The sequence below is a fragment of the Pseudophryne corroboree genome, chromosome 5 (assembly GCF_028390025.1).
Source record: "Pseudophryne corroboree isolate aPseCor3 chromosome 5, aPseCor3.hap2, whole genome shotgun sequence".
Taxonomy (NCBI): Eukaryota; Metazoa; Chordata; class Amphibia; order Anura; family Myobatrachidae; genus Pseudophryne; species Pseudophryne corroboree.
In genome coordinates this window covers 835374441-835391992 of record NC_086448.1, presented here as the reverse complement: position 1 = coordinate 835391992, position 17552 = coordinate 835374441, and the positions used below count along the sequence as shown (strand labels likewise).

General features: G+C 49.9%; 1 protein-coding gene across 1 annotated transcript in view; it reads left to right on the top strand.

The window, feature by feature from the left end:
* DHX30 (DExH-box helicase 30) overlaps positions 1-17552 on the top strand; it is a 95686-nt gene that overhangs the window by 58041 nt on the left and 20093 nt on the right. Inside the window, exons 10-11 of the mRNA XM_063924575.1 lie at positions 14195-14299; positions 16038-16213. Of these exons, the coding sequence (XP_063780645.1) occupies positions 14195-14299; positions 16038-16213 (281 nt within the window). The remainder of the gene's footprint in view (positions 1-14194; positions 14300-16037; positions 16214-17552) is intronic.

Below are 17552 nucleotides of genomic sequence, written 5' to 3'. Positions count from 1 at the left end.
TGTTGGATTCGCCTCTTTGCTGATTTAATGAGACATATCCTTCTCCTTAAATTCGTTAACACTTCTGGGCTGAAGCTACCTACTCTTGGGAATTTCTCCCCGTCATGTACAGTCATTTTCTCCCATTCATCACATAAAATTTCTGTGTGCCTTCCGTATTTTTCACACATTACGTACCTTGCCGACCCGACTGGTCGGTTTACAGAATCAACCCGAACCGAGGTTGATCGCCCCCTTCCTGAACAACTGGCCCCCATACTTTGCAGGTGTTACGGAACCTTACAAAAAAACCAAGATATTCACGATAGGTTGGCGGTGAAGTTTACCGAGCACCTCACTCACTCGCCCACGCCGACCAATACGACCTGATCACACTGATATAGTGCTGGCGTACTCGACCCAGGGCCCCTATTAACCTTTGTTTACTGGAACATGTGGGTGTGATCCGCAGAGCATTAACCCTTTCCAGTAAAGGTGTGGTTGTCAGATAGTTCCTGAGTGACCAGCGAACTTCCCTTTTTGAAAAAATAAAAAATTACACAAATCACGTTAGAATGTACAAATAGCGTTTATGACCTTCGTACACAAATAGTACCGGTCAGGTTTACTAATGCACACAATTACGTGCGGTACAATCGTTCAGCACATAAGCAACTAATCTTATGTACGGAGCGACCAGCGGAATCGAAAATTGCGGCTGCGAATTCCTTCAGCAAGAGCTTGTATGGCCTATATGGGTGTTGCACCAACCCTTCTTTGGTGTTGTGCCTTGTCTCTATAGCGGACTTCCTTGTCTGCTGTACCTGGACCTCCTGGTCTGTTATGCGACCTCCTGGTCTGACCTCCTGGTCTGTTACAGTATGACCTCCTGGTCTGCTACACTCTAATGCTCAAATTTTATGTTTAACCAAGGATGCCTCCCTAGCCACCGTGCATGTCACTTACACGTATGTACCTCACGAGAACTCGATGATTTCTTTTGGTTCAATCCTCAAAATTGTAAAAACAAACACTCACTCACCACATATACACTTTTGTTTCTATTTCTATTTCTGCGCAGAAATTTCTCTTTAGACCAGATGTGTTACAAATTAGGAGAAGGATCTATTAATTTAAATTTCGAATTTAAAATAGATTTGCGCTACTTACCGCCTGATGCGCTATTTATCGCTTGTTGCGTTACTTATCGCCTGTTGCGCTACTTATCGCCTGATGCGCTATTTAAAAATCAACACTATCGTGTGACTTGAGTTACGTGGGCGTACCCAGACGCTCCGTTGCGTAATTTACGCTGCGTGCGTCGGCCTTTGCGCACGCGAGTCTCTCCCTTTGTTAGAGACACGTGTACACCAGTCTTTGTCCACCGTAACACAACTAACACGTTTTATCAATGTAGATGATCCTCGATCATCTACCGCACACCACACCAATCTCTCCTTTTACCTTTAGGTAGAGCTGTGTGTATTTCTATACCTTAACTGTATTACCTTTACTCTTTAACTATGAAATAGCGGCAAATCTCTCTTAGCACGTTTTATCAATTATACAATGGCAAACAGGAGAGTGATATATGAAAATACACGAATGAAAAGAAATGCAGATATGCGTGCGTGTGTACGCAAGACAGAAATAAACAGTTTTAAAAAGACACTATCGTTTTGTTCTTACCTCCGGTCCCGGATTCCTTCAGCACCCTTTACTAAGCGAAGCAGACGCTTATCCAAACAGCACTACGAGGAATATGACCTCCCGCCCTTTGCTGCTGGATAATGTCTGCTGAAATTACCTAGTGCAGATATGTGAGGGACGGGCGAGCCCCCAATTGATAAAGCTAAATATTTATCTTATATAAAACCCTTTATGAGGTCTAAGAACACTGTACGCTATTTATGTATGGAGTACCGTAAGGGTACGCTCGTTACGTAACAATCGCTTAGCCGTGGTCGAGACGCTCAAGCGTCGCGTTCGCTCACGACAAAAGAGATCACAGGAAGGCACGCTATTGGCTGCCGACTAACGTAATGGTTCACTATAGCGTAACGGACGCTGTATCGGGAGCGGGCTGCTCGAGCGATACAGACGCTCACGAGAATACGCTGTTGGTATCGGGCACACTTATAGGTGAGCGACTACCGTAATGCTACGCTATCAGCGTAGCGGACGCTCGAGACCACGAGGAGATCACGAGCGGCGCAGACGCTCACAATGTTAAACCTTTATATCTAAACCATAAACAATGTAATATGCTGTAAAACCTTTGTGTAGAGATAGGGTGTAGATGCAACCTAGTGTAACCTTATTAACTTAAAAGCTGTTTGAGCGTCACCGACGCTCTGAGAATACTTAGCACTATAAGAAATACACAGATACCGTGCTTAGGGTCCAACGCCTAATATATATATATTATGAATGATATACTTGCAAAAGAATTAACACAATACAAGTCATACACTACAATATAACATAGACTACCTAACCAGATAACTATACATGAAATACAATACAATACTATTACGTTCAAGGGATTACGAGAGAAAAAGGAGAAGAGAGAGAGAGAGAGATATGGCCCATAACAACAAGGAAAGACAATATGATTGCGGAGAAAACTTACGCACAAAGGAAACGATCGCATGCGCCTCTGGACATCCAGCTCCCGATTTTCAGCAATGATAACCGTTGAAGAGTGAGAGCTGGATGTGATCGGCTTGTCTATTTATGCCCCACACACAATACAATTCAATGGTCCCTACAATCTCATTGTTCATTGGACACAGGAATTCCTCCTCGCATTATAACAAAAGGTCATAGGTTGATTCATACAGGTGGGCTGTGACTATTTCCAACAGCTCAGGTGGGAGGGAAACTGGGTTTCCCGCCGCATGGATAATTAAGTGCAAATAATAGTAAATGGACATAAACTTCTTATGTCCATAATTATTCGCACGAGCGATTAATCCGCTTCAAACCAACACCGGAATATTGCTAATTAAATACTCTTCCGATGGATACTAAACACCACTGTATTACTTCTGTCTGACCCTTCGTATCAAACAAAGGGGGATTTCTCTGTTCAAGAACATTCTATATTAACCAAACTTTCAGATTCTATCAAAGGGACCATGATCTACAAAATACATTATATAGTGAAAATGTGTAACGATTGAGTCGCACGCTACGAACACATGAACTCTACCGTAAATGCACATACCGCGCGCCCGCGGGTGCCCGCAACAGCGAGTATGCGCACGCACGGGAGAGCGCACGCATGCGCATCGCAGACCTGTGTGAGGTGCAAATATGGCAGTGTGCATAGAGATATTTTTCTGACTTTGACATACCATTGCCTCCAACGGTACCTAGACGGAGATACTCTGGCCCGGCGTTCAAATCCTTTCGGCCTCAGCCCTTTCGAGGCCGTGGTAGAGGACCAGCCACGCCTGGTAGACGAGGTCGAGGGCGTGGTTTGCAACAGACCAACACCAGTCGTCAAGACGCTAAGGTCACCGACAAACCAGTGGCATGACGGACTCCCAGCCCATCTTGGATCTCCAATTGTGGGAGCACGCCTTCCGTCGTTCCATTTGGCGTGGTTCCAGACGTCCACAGATGGGTGGATCCGCAATTTAGTGTTAAAAGGTTACAAAATAGAGTTTGACTGTCTCCCGCCACTGCGGTTTTTCAAGACAGGACTGCCTGTGTCGGACGACAAGAGGGCGGTTCTGCAAATTGCCATTCAGTCTCTGCTGGATTCAGCAGTTTTGATTCCGGTCCCTGTACACCAACAAGGTCAGGGTTATTATTCCAGTCTGTTTGTGGTACCGAAGCCAGATGGCTCAGTCAGGCCAATATTGAACTTGAAGGGCCTCAATCAGTACGTCACTTACTACAGATTCAAGATGGAATCTCTGCGGTCAGTAATTGCAGGTTTAGAGCCACAGGAATTCATGATTGCGCTGGATCTCAAGGATGCGTACTTACACATTCCAATTTGGCCACCTCATCAGAGGTTCTTGCGTTTTGCGGTACGGCAAAACCATTACTAGTTCCAGGCTCTACCGTTTGGCCTCTCGTCAGCGCCTCGGGTATTCACCAAAGTGATGTCTGTGATGGTAGCTCATCTCAGATCCCTGGGAGTGATAATAGTTCCGTACTTGGACGATCTACTCATCAAAGCTCCGTCTCAACAGCTGCTCCTCCAACATGCGTTGCTAACGTACAATGTGCTAGTACAGCACGGTTAGATTGTCAACTTCAAAAAATCACATCTCATTCCGTCTCAACGACTGCAATTCCTAGGTATGATTCTCGATACGGTAAATGAAAGAATTTACCTACCAGAACAGAAAGTACAGATCATTCGTCATCTGGTACAATTAGTGCTCAAGCCACGCACAGTCTCGGTACATTTGTGCATTCGCCTCTTAGGCACAATGGTGGCGGCTTTCGAAGCGCTTCAGTTCGGAAGATTTCACTCACGTCCTTTTCAACTGGATGTGCTCGCACAGTGGTCGGCCTCGCATCTGCAGATTCACCACAGGGTGAGGTTGTCGCCACGGGCCAGAGTATCTCTACTCTGGTGGCTCAAAGTACACAATCTAACCGCAGGGAAACGGTTCGGCGCTTGGAATTGGATAATTCTTACGACGGACGCGAGTCTCAGAGGTTGGGGAGCTGTAGTTCAAAATTGCCAGCTCCAGGGTCTCTGGGCGGATCACGAAAGATTGCTGTCTATAAATGTCCTGGAACTCCGGGCAATTTACAATGCGCTACGACAAGCAGTGCACATACTTTGGTCTCAGACTGTCCAGGTGCAGTCAGACAATGCGACGGCGGTCGCATACATCAACAAACAAGGAGGAACGAGAAGCCGCATGGCAATGCGGGAAGTAGCTCGAATCCTCAATTGGGCCGAGCATCACCACGTGATATTGTCGGCAGTGTTCATCCCGGGAGTGGACAACTGGGAGGCGGATTATCTCAGTCGTCGGGATTTTCATCCAGGAGAATGGGCATTAAATCCAGAAGTCTTTCACATGTTGGTCCAGAGGTGGGGTTACCCTCAAGTGGACCTGATGGCATCTCACCACAATCACCAAACGCCCCAGTATGTGTCCAGAACGCGAGATCCAAAGGCAGTGGCGGTGGATGCTCTCACAATCACGTGGCCGTACAGCCTCGTGTACCTGTTTCCACCGTTTCCGCTGCTCCCTCTGTTGCTAAAACGGATCAAAAGAGAGTCCGCCATAGTCATACTAGTGGTGCCTCATTGGCCTCGGAGAGCTTGGTTCTCGGATCTCCGCGGTCTACTCGCAGACGATCCTTGGTCGCTCCCACTACGTCCGGACCTGTTACTACAGGGTCCGTTCCTTTACCCCGATTTAGCGCGGCTGCGTTTGAAGGGGTGGCTGTTGAGACCGCCCTCTTAAGAAGAGAGGGCATTCCAGAATCGGTTATACCAACCATGTTATGTACTAGGAAGCCAGTTACGGCAGCTCATTATTACAGAATTTGGCGTGCCTATATAGGTGGTGTGAAGAACGGAAGTTTCTCTGACGTCCTAAGTGGATGCTGGGGACTCCGTCAGGACCATGGGGATTAGCGGCTCCGCAGGAGACAGGGCACAAAACTAAAGCTTTAGGATCAGGTGGTGTGTACTGGCTCCTCCCCCCACGACCCCCCTCCAAGCCTCAGTTAGGTTTTTGTGCCCGTCCGAGCAGGGTGCAATCTAGGTGGCTCTCTTAAGGAGCTGCTTAGAAAAAGTTTTTAGGTTTCTTATTTTCAGTGAGTCCTGCTGGCAACAGGCTCACTGCATCGAGGGACTTAGGGGAGAGAAGTTCAACTCACCTGCGTGCAGGATGGATTGGCTTCTTAGGCTCCGACATCATCTTTCAGGTTATCCCGTCTTTTGTTATTTCTACAGACGGGGTTAGATGGAGCACTGCGTTTATCTACACCAGTGGTGTCCAACCTTTCACCTTCCCTGGGCCACATTAGAAGATGAAAATTTGGTTTGGGCCGCACATAAAATAAAATAACAGTAACGATACCTGATCATCCAAAAAAACCATAGAAAACATAGTTAACATATTAAACTTACTTGGAAATGAAGTTAGTGAGATGTTTGACATTGTTTCTCAGCCACCAATGCATCCCCCCCCCCACACGCACACTGTAGTCCTCTTCCTCTCCTCCTCCTCTCCCTCCCCCCCCCCCCCCCCTCCCTCCCTCCACACTGTGCTTCTTCAAGGGCCCACAAATTTCTCCCGCTGGGCTGAGCTCCGTGCTGCTATCACGTGTGCCACTATGCAGTAGAGGAGGGCTACACTGTGACTGACAGCGGACCCCAAACCCCCCCCCCCTCCAGGACACATTGTACTGCAGTGGCACCTGACTTCATCCTCGTTACCCCCTCCCCCCGAACCAATCTGTACTGTGGAGTTTAGACACCGCCGGCCTCATTTTACTGCTGCAGCGCTGGACATCAAGTCCATCCCAGCTCCCAAGAAACCCCCCGGACACTGTATTGCGGCGTGGCACTGGACTTCAGACCAGACCCTCCCTTCCCCCGACACTGTACAGCGGTTCAGACCTCCTCTCCCCCCCCCCCCGGGACACTGTACAGCGGTTCAGACCTCCTCTCCCCCCCCCCCGGGACACTGTACAGCGGTTCAGACCTCCTCTCCCCCCCCCCCGGGACACTGTACAGCGGTTCAGACCTCCTCTCTCCCCCTTCCCGGGACACTGTACAGCTACACTGTGACTGACAGCGGAGAGGGCGTGAGCTGGTGCTGGTCCCAGCGGCAGCAATCCAATCAGGATGTGCTGACAGCCAGCTGGGGCCGGCTCAGCTTCACATGTGGTGTCCGTACTCTGCAAAAAAAAAAATGGATGGGGCGGGTGAAGCGCGCTGGCATCACCGTTGTGACGTGCCCCGGCCACAAGAGCCGGCAGTGTAACTTGAAACTTTAGAATTTCTTAAAAAATAAAAAATTGCACTGGGCCGCATTACTAGCCGACCTGGGCCGCATGCGGCCCGCGGGCCGCGGGTTGGACAAGCCTGATCTACACTAAAGGTGCAGGAATCTGCTTTGTCAATTTACTTTCAAAGTCGATTGGCTCTATTACCGTCTGTACACACTTTTCTGCAAGGTGTAATCAGAGTACAGCCTCCATTCATTCCACCTACAGCGCCATGGGACTTGAATCTGGTTTTAGATTTCTTACAGTCTTCATATTTTGAACCCTTACAACAAGTGGATATTAGGTTTCTCTCTTGGAAAACAATTTTTCTAACATCCTAGTGGATGCTGGGGACTCTGTAAGGACCATGGGGAATAGACGGGCTCCGCAGGAGACTGGGCACTCTAAGAAAGATTTAGTACTACTGGTGTGCACTGGCTCCTCCCTCTATGCCCCTCCTCCAGACCTCAGTTAGAATCTGTGCCCGGACAGAGCTGGGTGCTTTTAGTGAGCTCTCCTGAGCTTGCTAATAAGAAAGTATTTTAGTTAGGTTTTTTATTTCAGAGAGATCTGCTGGCAACAGACTCTCTGCTACGTGGGACTGAGGGGAGAGAAGCAAACCTACTAACTGCGGCTAGGTTGCGCTTCTTAGGCTACTGGACACCATTAGCTCCAGAGGGTTCGAACACAGGAACCTAACCTTGATCGTCCGTTCCCGGAGCCGCGCCGCCGTCCCCCTCGCAGAGCCAGAAGACAGAAGCCGGCGGGTTGAAGCAAGAAGACGTCAAAATCGGCGGCAGAAGACTCCAGTCTTCACTGAGGTTGCGCACAGCACTGCAGCTGTGCGCCATTGCGCCCACACTAACCCACACACTCCGGTCACTGTAGGGTGCAGGGCGCAGGGGGGGGTGCCCTGGGCAGCAATTGATTACCTCCTGGCAAAAGCAGCATATATACAGCTGGGCACTGTAATATGCATTACACAAAATCGCGGGACAGAAGCCCGCCACTGAGGGGGCGGGGCCTTCTTCCTCAGCACTCACCAGCGCCATTTTCTCTCCACAGCTCCGCTGAGAGGAAGCTCCCCAGGCTCTCCCCTGCAGAATCACGGTAGAAAGAGGGTAAAAGAGAGGGGGGGGGGGGCACATAAATTTAGCGCTTTAATCATATATACAGCAGCTACTGGGTAAACACTAAGTTACTGTGTGATTCCTGGGTCATATAGCGCTGGGGTGTGTGCTGGCATACTCTCTCTCTGTCTCTCCAAAAGGCCTTGTGGGGGTCCTGTCCTCATATAGAGCATCCCCTGTGTGTGTGGTGTGTCGGTACGCGTGTGTCGACATGTTTGACGAAGAGGGCTATGTGGAGGCAGAGCAAGTGCAGATGAATGACGTGTCTCCGCCGACACCCGATTGGATGGATATGTGGAAGGTGTTAAATGATAATGTAAACTCCTTGCATAAAAGGTTGGATAAAGCTGACGCTTTGGGACAGTCGGGGTCTCAGCCCATGCCTGATCCTACAGCGCAGAGGCCGTCAGGGTCTCAGAAGCGCCCACTATCCAAAATTGTTGACAGATATCGACACGAATTCTGACTCCAGTGTCGATGACGATGATGCAAAATTGCAGCCTAAAATGGCTAAAGCCATCCGCTACATGATTATAGCAATGAAGGATGTATTGCACATATCAGAGGAAAACCCTGTCCCTGACAAGAGGGTTTATATGTATGGGGAGAAAAAGCAAGAAGTGACTTTTCCCCCTTCACATGAGTTAAATGAGTTATGTGAAAAAGCGTGGGATTCCCCCGATAGGAAAGTGCTGATTTCCAAAAGGTTACTTATGGCGTACCCTTTACCGCCAACGGACAGGATGCGCTGGGAATCCTCCCCTAGGGTAGATGAAGCTCTGACACGCTTATCTAAGAGGGTGGCCCTGCCGTCACAGGATACGGCCGCCCTAAAGGATCCTGCAGATAGGAAGCAGTAAAGTATCCTGAAGTCTGTTTATACACATTCAGGTACTCTACTGAGGCCGGCGATTGTGTCGGCCTGGATGTGTAGTGCTGTAGCAGCATGGACAGATAATCTGTCTGAGGAGCTGGATACCTTAGTCAAGGATACCATTTTACTGACCCTAGGGCATATAAAAGACGCTGTCCTATATATGAGGGATGCCCAGAGGGACATTTGCCTACTGGGCTCTAGAATAAATGCAATGTCAATTTCTGCCAGAAGGGTCCTGTGGACTCGGCAATGGACAGGTGATGCCGACTCCAAAAAGCACATGGAGGTGTTGCCTTACAAGGGTGAGGAATTGTTTGGGGACGGTCTCTCGGACCTAGTTTCCACAGCTACGGCTGGGAAGTCAAATTTTTTGCCATATATTCCCTCACAGCCTAAGAAAGCACCGTATTACCAAATGCAGTCCTTTCGATCGCAAAGAAGCAAGAAGGTCAGAGGTGCGTCCTTTCTTGGCAGGGGCAGAGGAAAAAAGCTGCACCATACAGCTAGTTCCCAGGAGCAGAAGTCCTCCCCGGCTTCCACTAAATCCACCGCATGACGCTGGGTGTCCACAGGTGGAGCCAGGAGCGGTGGGGGCGCGTCTCCGACATTTCAGCCACCAGTGGGTTCGCTCACAGGTGGATCCCTGGGCTATACAGATTGTTTCTCAGGGATACAAGCTGGAATTCGAAGTGATGCCCCCTCACCGTTACCTCAAATCGGCCCTGCCAGCTTCCCCCATAGAAAGGGAAGTAGTGTTAGCGGCAATTCACAAGTTATATCTCCAGCAGGTGGTGGTAAAGGTTCCCCTCCTTCAACAGGGAAGGGGGATACTATTCCACAATGTTTGTGGTACCGAAACCAGACGGTTCGGTCAGACCCATATTGAATTTAAAGTCCCTGAACATTTATCTGAAAAGATTCAAGTTCAAAATGGAATCGCTCAGAGCGGTCATTGCAAGCCTGGAAGAGGGGGATTTTATGGTGTCTCTGGACATCAAGGATGCTTACTTGCATGTCCCCATTTATCCACCTCATCAGGAGTACCTCAGATTTGTGGTACAGGACTGTCATTACCAATTCCAGACATTGCCGTTTGGGCTCTCCACGGCATCGAGAATATTTACCAAGGTAATGGCGGAAATGATGGTGATCCTGAGAAAACAAGGAGTAACAGTTATCCCATGCTTGGACGATCTCCTCATAAAGGCGAGATCCAGGGAGCAATTGCTGATCAGCGTAACACACTCTCAGGAAGTGTTGCAGCGGCATGGCTGGATTCTGAATATCCCAAAGTCGCAGCTGATTCCTACGACGCGTCTGCCCTTTCTGGGCATGATTCTGGACACAGACCAGATGAAGGTATTTCTCCCGGCGGAGAAGGCTCAGGAGTTCGTGACTCTGGTCAGAGACCTCTTAAAACTGAAACAGGTGTCGGTGCATCGCTGCACGCGAGTCCTGGGAAAGATGGTGGCATCATACGAAGCCATTCCCTTCGGCAGGTTCCATGCGAGGATTTTTCAGTGGGATCTGTTGGACAAATGGTCCGGATCGCATCTTCAGATGCATCGGCTGATCACCCTATCCCCCAGGGCCAGGGTGTCTCTTCTGTGGTGGCTGCAGAGTGCTCACCTTCTCGAGGGCCGCAGGTTCGGCATACAGGACTGGGTCCTGGTGACCACGGATGCGAGCCTCCGAGGATGGGGGGCAGTCACTCAGGGAAGAAACTTCCAAGGGTTGTGGTCAAGTCAGGATGCTTGTCTGCACATAAATGTCATGGAACTAAGGGCCATATACAACGCCCTGAGTCAAGCGGAGCCTCTGCTTCGCAACCAACCGGTGCTGATTCAGTCAGACAACATCACCGCAGTGGCTCATGTAAACCGCCAGGGCGGCACAAGAAGCAGAGTAGCAATGGCGGAAGCCACCAGGATTCTTCATTAGGCGGAGAATCACGTGCAAGCACTGTCAGCAGTGTTCATTCTGGGAGTGGACAACTGGGAAGCAGACTTCCTCAGCAGGCACGACCTCCACCCGGGAGAGTGGGGACTTCATCAAGAAGTCTTCACGCAGATTACAAATCGATGGGAACTGCCACAGGTGGACATGATGGCATCCCATCTCAACAAAAAGCTACAAAGGTATTGCGCCAGGTCAAGAGACCCTCAGGCGATAGCTGTGGACGCACTAGTAACACCGTGGGTGTTCCAGTCGGTCTATGTGTTTCCTCCTCTTCCTCTCATACCCAAGGTGCTGAGAATCGTAAGAAAAAGAGGAGTGAGAACAATTCTCATTGTTCCGGATTGGCCAAGAAGGACTTGGTACCCGGAACTGCAAGAAATGCTCACAGAGGACCCGTGGCCTCTGCCTCTCAGACAGGACCTGCTGCAACAGGGGCCCTGTCTGTTCCAAGACTTACTGCGGCTGCGTTTGACGGCATGGCGGTTGAACGCAGGATCCTAGCGGAAAAAGGCATTCCGGATGAAGTTATTCCTACGCTGATAAAGGCTAGGAAGGACGTGACGGCAAAACACTATCACCGTATATGGCGAAAATATGTTGCCTGGTGTGAGGCCAGGAAGGCCCCTACAGAGGAATTCCAGCTGGGCCGGTTCCTGCACTTCCTACAGTCTGGAGTGACTATGGGCTTGAAGTTGGGATCCATAAAGGTCCAGATTTCGGCTCTATCCATTTTCTTTCAAAAGGAACTGGCTTCTCTTCCTGAGGTTCAGACGTTTGTTAAGGGAGTGCTGCATATTCAGTCACCTTTTGTGCTACCAGTAGCACCTTGGGATCTCAACGTGGTGTTGGGTTTCCTGAAATCCCACTGGTTTGAGCCACTTAAGACAGTGGAGCTGAAGTATCTCACGTGGAAAGTGGTCATGCTATTGGCCTTGGCTTCGGCTAGGCGTGTGTCAGAATTGCCGGCTTTGTCATGTAAAAGCCCCTATCTGGTTTTCCATATGGACAGGGCAGAATTACGGACTCGTCCGCAATTTCTGCCAAAGGTGGTGTCATCTTTTCGTTTGAACCAACCCATTGTGGTGCCTGCGGCTACTCGTGACTTGGAGGATTCCAAGTTGCTCGATGTAGTCAGGGCTTTGAAGATCTATGTAGCCAGGACGGCTGGAGTCAGGACTCGCTGTTTATCCTGCATGCACCCAACAAGTTGGGTGCTCCGGCTTCAAAGCAAACCATTGCTCGCTGGATCTGTAACACGATTCAGCAGGCTCATTCTGCGGCTGGGTTGCCGCATCCAAAATCGGTGAAAGCCCATTCCACAAGGAAAGTGGGCTCTTCTTGGGAGGCTGCCCGAGGGGTCTCGGCATTACAACTTTGCCGAGCAGCTACTTGGTCGGGTTCAAACACATTTGCTAAGTTCTACAAGTTTGATACCCTGGCTGAGGAGGACCTTGTGTTTGCCCATTCGGTGCTGCAGAGACATCCGCACTCTCCCGCCCGTTTGGGAGCTTTGGTATAATCCCCATGGTCCTTACGGAGTCCCCAGCATCCACTAGGACATTAGAGAAAATAAGATTTTACTCACCGGTAAATCTATTTCTCGTAGTCCGTAGTGGATGCTGGGCGCCCGTCCCAAGTGCGGAGTTTCTGCAATACGTGTATATAGTTATTGCTTAATAAAGGGTTATGTTATGTTGGCATCTATTGTTTGATGCTCTGTTGTGGTTCATACTGTTGACTGGGTAAGTTTATCACAAGTTATACGGTGTGATTGGTGTGGCTGGTATGAGTCTTACCCTGGATTCCAAAATCCTTTCCTTGTAATGTCAGCTCTTCCGGGCACAGTTTCCTTAACTGAGGTCTGGTGGAGGGGCATAGAGGGAGGAGCCAGTGCACACCAGTAGTACTAAATCTTTCTTAGAGTGCCCAGTCTCCTGCGGAGCCCGTCTATTCCCCATGGTCCTTACGGAGTCCCCAGCATCCACTACGGACTACGAGAAATAGATTTACCGGTGAGTAAAATCTTATTTTTTCTACTAGCCTTAGCTTCGGCAAGGCGTGTTTCAGATTTGGGTGCCTTGTCATGCAAGCCACCGTATTTGGTGTTTCATGATGACAGAGCGGAACTTTGGACGAATCACGCTTTCTTACCAAAGGTAGTGTCATCTTTTCACATCAATCAACCAATAGTAGTTCCTGTGTTAACGGTAAATTCTGGAACTTTTGATGTGGTACGCGCATTACGCGTTTATGTATTCCGAACGTCTACAGTTCGCAAGACGGATACGTTGTTTGTTCTCTATGATGCTGCCAAGATGGGTTGGCCAGCGTCTAAGCAGACCTTATCCAGATGGATAAAACTGACCATACGTCAGGCTTACCTACATGTTAGGTTACAGCCGCCTACATCAGTAACAGCTCATTCTACACGTTCTGTGGGAACTTCATGGGCAGCTGGTCGTGGGGCTTCTACGACGCAGCTTTGCTGTGCGGCTACAAGGTCATCAGTGCACACGTTTGTGCGCTTCTAAAAGTTTGATACGTTTGCGGCATCAGCATCTAGCTTTGGCCGCCTAGTGTTACAGGTGCCAAACAGCTCTCCCGCCCACGGGGGAAGCTTTGGTACGTCCCAAGAGTACTCCAGTGACCCCTAGTGGATGAAAAAGAAAATAGGATTTTGGTACTTACCAGGTAAATCCTTTACTTTGAATCCATAGGGGGCACTGGACGCCCACCCAGAGCAGTTTTACCTGGTTTGTGGTAAGTTCAGGGGATCTTATGGTAACACATTCTCACCGACTGGTTTAAAGTTTCAAGTTCTATCGGTTATGGTGTCAACTGTTTAGTTGTCAGTAACGTTATGTGTCAACTTTATTGTTGTCCGTTATGTTATATGTAATTCTCCATTGTCAACCTCTCTATAGCTCCTGTTCGGCTCAGTAAAAAACACTGAGGTACTCTGGGATATGGAGGGGAGGAGAGTTCTAAATTTGAATATTTGCCTTGTTCCTGCGGAAGCCGTCCATATCCCAAGAGTACTCCAGTGCCCCCTATGGATTCAAAGAAAAGGATTTACCTGGTAAGTACCAAAATCCTATTTTTATGTGTATGCCCTTATAACCCTTCCATTAATTACACCCTTCCGTTAATTGTAAAATCCTGACACTCCTGTTTTCTATGTTCCTCTGGATTCTACTGGGTACATTACGATTTCTCCAGATCATTTTGTCATGTCATATTCCCATCAGATAACATGTCTCTATCCTAGGGGGCATCCTCTGCTTCCTCCCTGGTTGGCAGGAGATCCGCGGGGTTCAGCAGATATTGCAGGAGAAGTTGGCGCATCGGAATGGGCAGCACCTTATTTTACCAGGTGGGTAGAAACATTTACTGGTAACCTGACGCATTGTCTGCAGATTATGTGATTTAATGTGAGACCTCAGTCACTGATCGCCCGCTCTGGTAGCCTCGTAGATAGTCATCGCCCGCTCTGGTAGCCTCGTAGATAGTCATCGCCCGCTCTGGTAGCCTCTTAGATAGTCATCGCCCGCTCTGGTAGCCTCGTAGATAGTCATTGCCCGCTCTGGTAGCCTTGTAGATAGTCATCGCCCGCTCTGGTAGCCTCGTAGATAGTCATCGCCCGCTCTGGTAGCCTCGTAGATAGTCATCGCCTGCTCTTGTAGCCTCTTAGATAGTCATCGCCCGCTCTGGTAGCCTCGTAGATAGTCATCGCCCGCTCTGGTAGCCTCGTAGATAGTCATCGCCCGCTCTGGTAGCCTCGTAGATAGTCATCGCCCGCTCTGGTAGCCTCGTAGATAGTCATCGCCTGCTCTTGTAGCCTCTTAGATAGTCATCGCCCGCTCTGGTAGCCTCGTAGATAGTCATCGCCCGCTCTGGTAGCCTCGTAGATAGTCATCGCCCGCTCTGGTAGCCTCGTAGATAGTCATCGCCCGCTCTGGTAGCCTCGTAGATATTCATCGCCCGCTCTGGTAGCCTCTTAGCTAGTGATTGCCCGCTCTGGTAGCCTCATAGATAGTGATTGCCCGCTCTGGTAGCCTCCATAGATAGTGATTGCCCGCTCTGGTAGCCTCATAGATAGTGATCGCCCGCTCTGGTAGCCTCCATAGATAGTGATTGCCTGCTCTGGTAGCCTCATAGATAGTGATTGACCGCTCTGGTAGCCTCATAGATAGTGATTGACCGCTCTGGTAGCCTCATAGATAGTGATTTCCCGCTCTGGTAGCCTCATAGATCGTGATTGCCCGCTCTGGTAGCCTCATAGATCGTGATTGACCGCTCTGGTAGCCTCATAGATCGTGATTGGCCGCTCTGGTAGCCTCTTAGTGATCGCCCGCTCTGGTAGCCTCGATAGTGATCGCCCGCGCTGGTAGCCTCTTAGATAGTGATCGCCCGCGCTGGTAGCCTCTTAGTGATCGCCCGCGCTGGTAGCCTCTTAGATAGTGATCGCCCGCTCTGGTAGCCTCTTAGTGATCGCCCACTCTGGTAGCCTCTTAGATAGTGATCGCCCCTGCTGGTAGCCTCTTAGATAGTGATCGCCCCCGCTGGTAGCCTCTTAGATAGTGATCGCCCCCGCTGGTAGCCTCTTAGATAGTGATCGCCCCCGCTGGTAGCCTCTTAGATAGTGATCGCCCCCGCTGGTAGCCTCTTAGATAGTGATCGCCCCCGCTGGTAGCCTTTTAGTGATCGCCCACTCTGGTAGCCTTTTAGTGATCGCCCCCGCTGGTAGCCTCTTAGATAGTGATTGCCCACTCTGGTAGCCTCTTAGATAGTATTTGCCCGCTCTGGTAGCCTCTTAGATAGTATTTGCCCGCTCAGGTAGCCTTAACTGGTTGCCCTCTCTCTCGCTCTTATTTATATTGTCATGTTAATGCTCATTAGGATGTTTGTTCTATTTGGCGGATATTTTCTCCTCCCGGGCAGCCAATGAGGGGGCCTAGAGTTGGAGGAACTTTTTCCTGGCTCCTCCCATTGCAGTCTATACCTCATTGTATCCTGTGTCCCCATAAGAATGGTAGGAAAGTATTAAAGTACCTAAATCCCATTTTCTGTCCCAGGAACCCGTCTCTCATTCACTGCTTTTTCCCCCGTAGTTCATTCTAACGTCCCTTTGATGAATCAACAAGTCATCTTCGAGCGCCCTCCTCCGGGAGTGCGTAAAATCGTTCTGAGCACCAATATCGCCGAGACCTCAGTTACCATCGATGACATTGTGCATGTTGTAGACACCGGGATGCATAAGGAACAGCGGTACGACCTCAGGACAAAGGTACATTAAACGCCTCAAAGCTCAGACTGGGTGTGCGGAGTAGAATAATGTGTACAGACCGGAGGCGGGCCGTAGGGAGGGGGAATAATGTGTACAGACCGGAGGCGGGCCGTAGGGAGGGGGAATAATGTGTACAGACCGGAGGCGGGCCGTAGGGAGGGGGAATAATGTGTACAGACCGGAGGTGGGCTGTAGAGAGGGGGAATAATGTGTACAGACCGGAGGCGGGCCGTAGCGAGGGGGAATAATGTGTACAGACCGGAGGTGGGCTGTAGGGAGGGGGAATAATGTGTACAGACCAGAGGCGGGCTGTAGGGAGGGGGAATAATGTGTACAGACTGGAGGCGGGCCGTAGAGAGGGGGAATAATGTGTACAGACCAGAGGCGGGCTGTAGAGAAGAGGAATAATGTGTACAGACCGGAGGTGGGCTGTAGGGAGGGGGAATAATGTGTACAGACCGGAGGCTGGCCGTAGGGAGGGGGAATAATGTGTACAGACTGGAGGTGGGCCGTAGGGAGGGGGAATAATGTGTACAGACCGGAGGTGGGCTGTAGGGAGGGGGAATAATGTGTACAGACCGGAGGCTGGCCGTAGGGAGGGGGAATAATGTGTACAGACCGGAGGTGGGCCGTAGGGAGGGGGAATAATGTGTACAGACCGGAGGTGGGCTGTAGGGAGGGGGAATAATGTGTACAGACCGGAGGCTGGCCGTAGGGAGGGGGAATAATGTGTACAGACCGGAGGTGGGCCGTAGGGAGGGGGAATAATGTGTACAGACCGGAGGTGGGCTGTAGGGAGGGGGAATAATGTGTACAGACCGGAGGTGGGCCGTAGGGAGGGGGAATAATCAGGATTTTGGTACTTACCGATAAATCCCTTTCTCCGATTCCACAGGGGCCACTGGAGCGTAGTTACAATGGGGAAATAGTAGGCAGTAATTGGGAGCTGGCACTTTAAAACTCTCACACTGTGGCTAGCTCCTCCCCTACTATCTTCCCTCCAAGCCAGTCTAAGTACAACTGTGCCCGAGGAGAGCTGGAATAAACAAAACCTTAAGGTAGAGGAGGTTAATGACGTCCAGTCAACCAGGATAACACAACCCAAACCTGGAACAGAACCTTACAAACAACAGGCTAGCCCGAACTCAACAAGCAGTCATATGGTGATCTGCAAACCGTTAAGCAAAAAACAAGGAGGAACAGCGCTGGGCGGGCGTCCAGTGGCCCCTGTGGAATTGGAGAAAGGGATTTATCGGTAAGTACCAAAATCCTGATTTCTCCTTCATCCACTAGGGGCCACTGGAACGTAGTTACAATGGGGACGCCCCAGAGCTCCCAA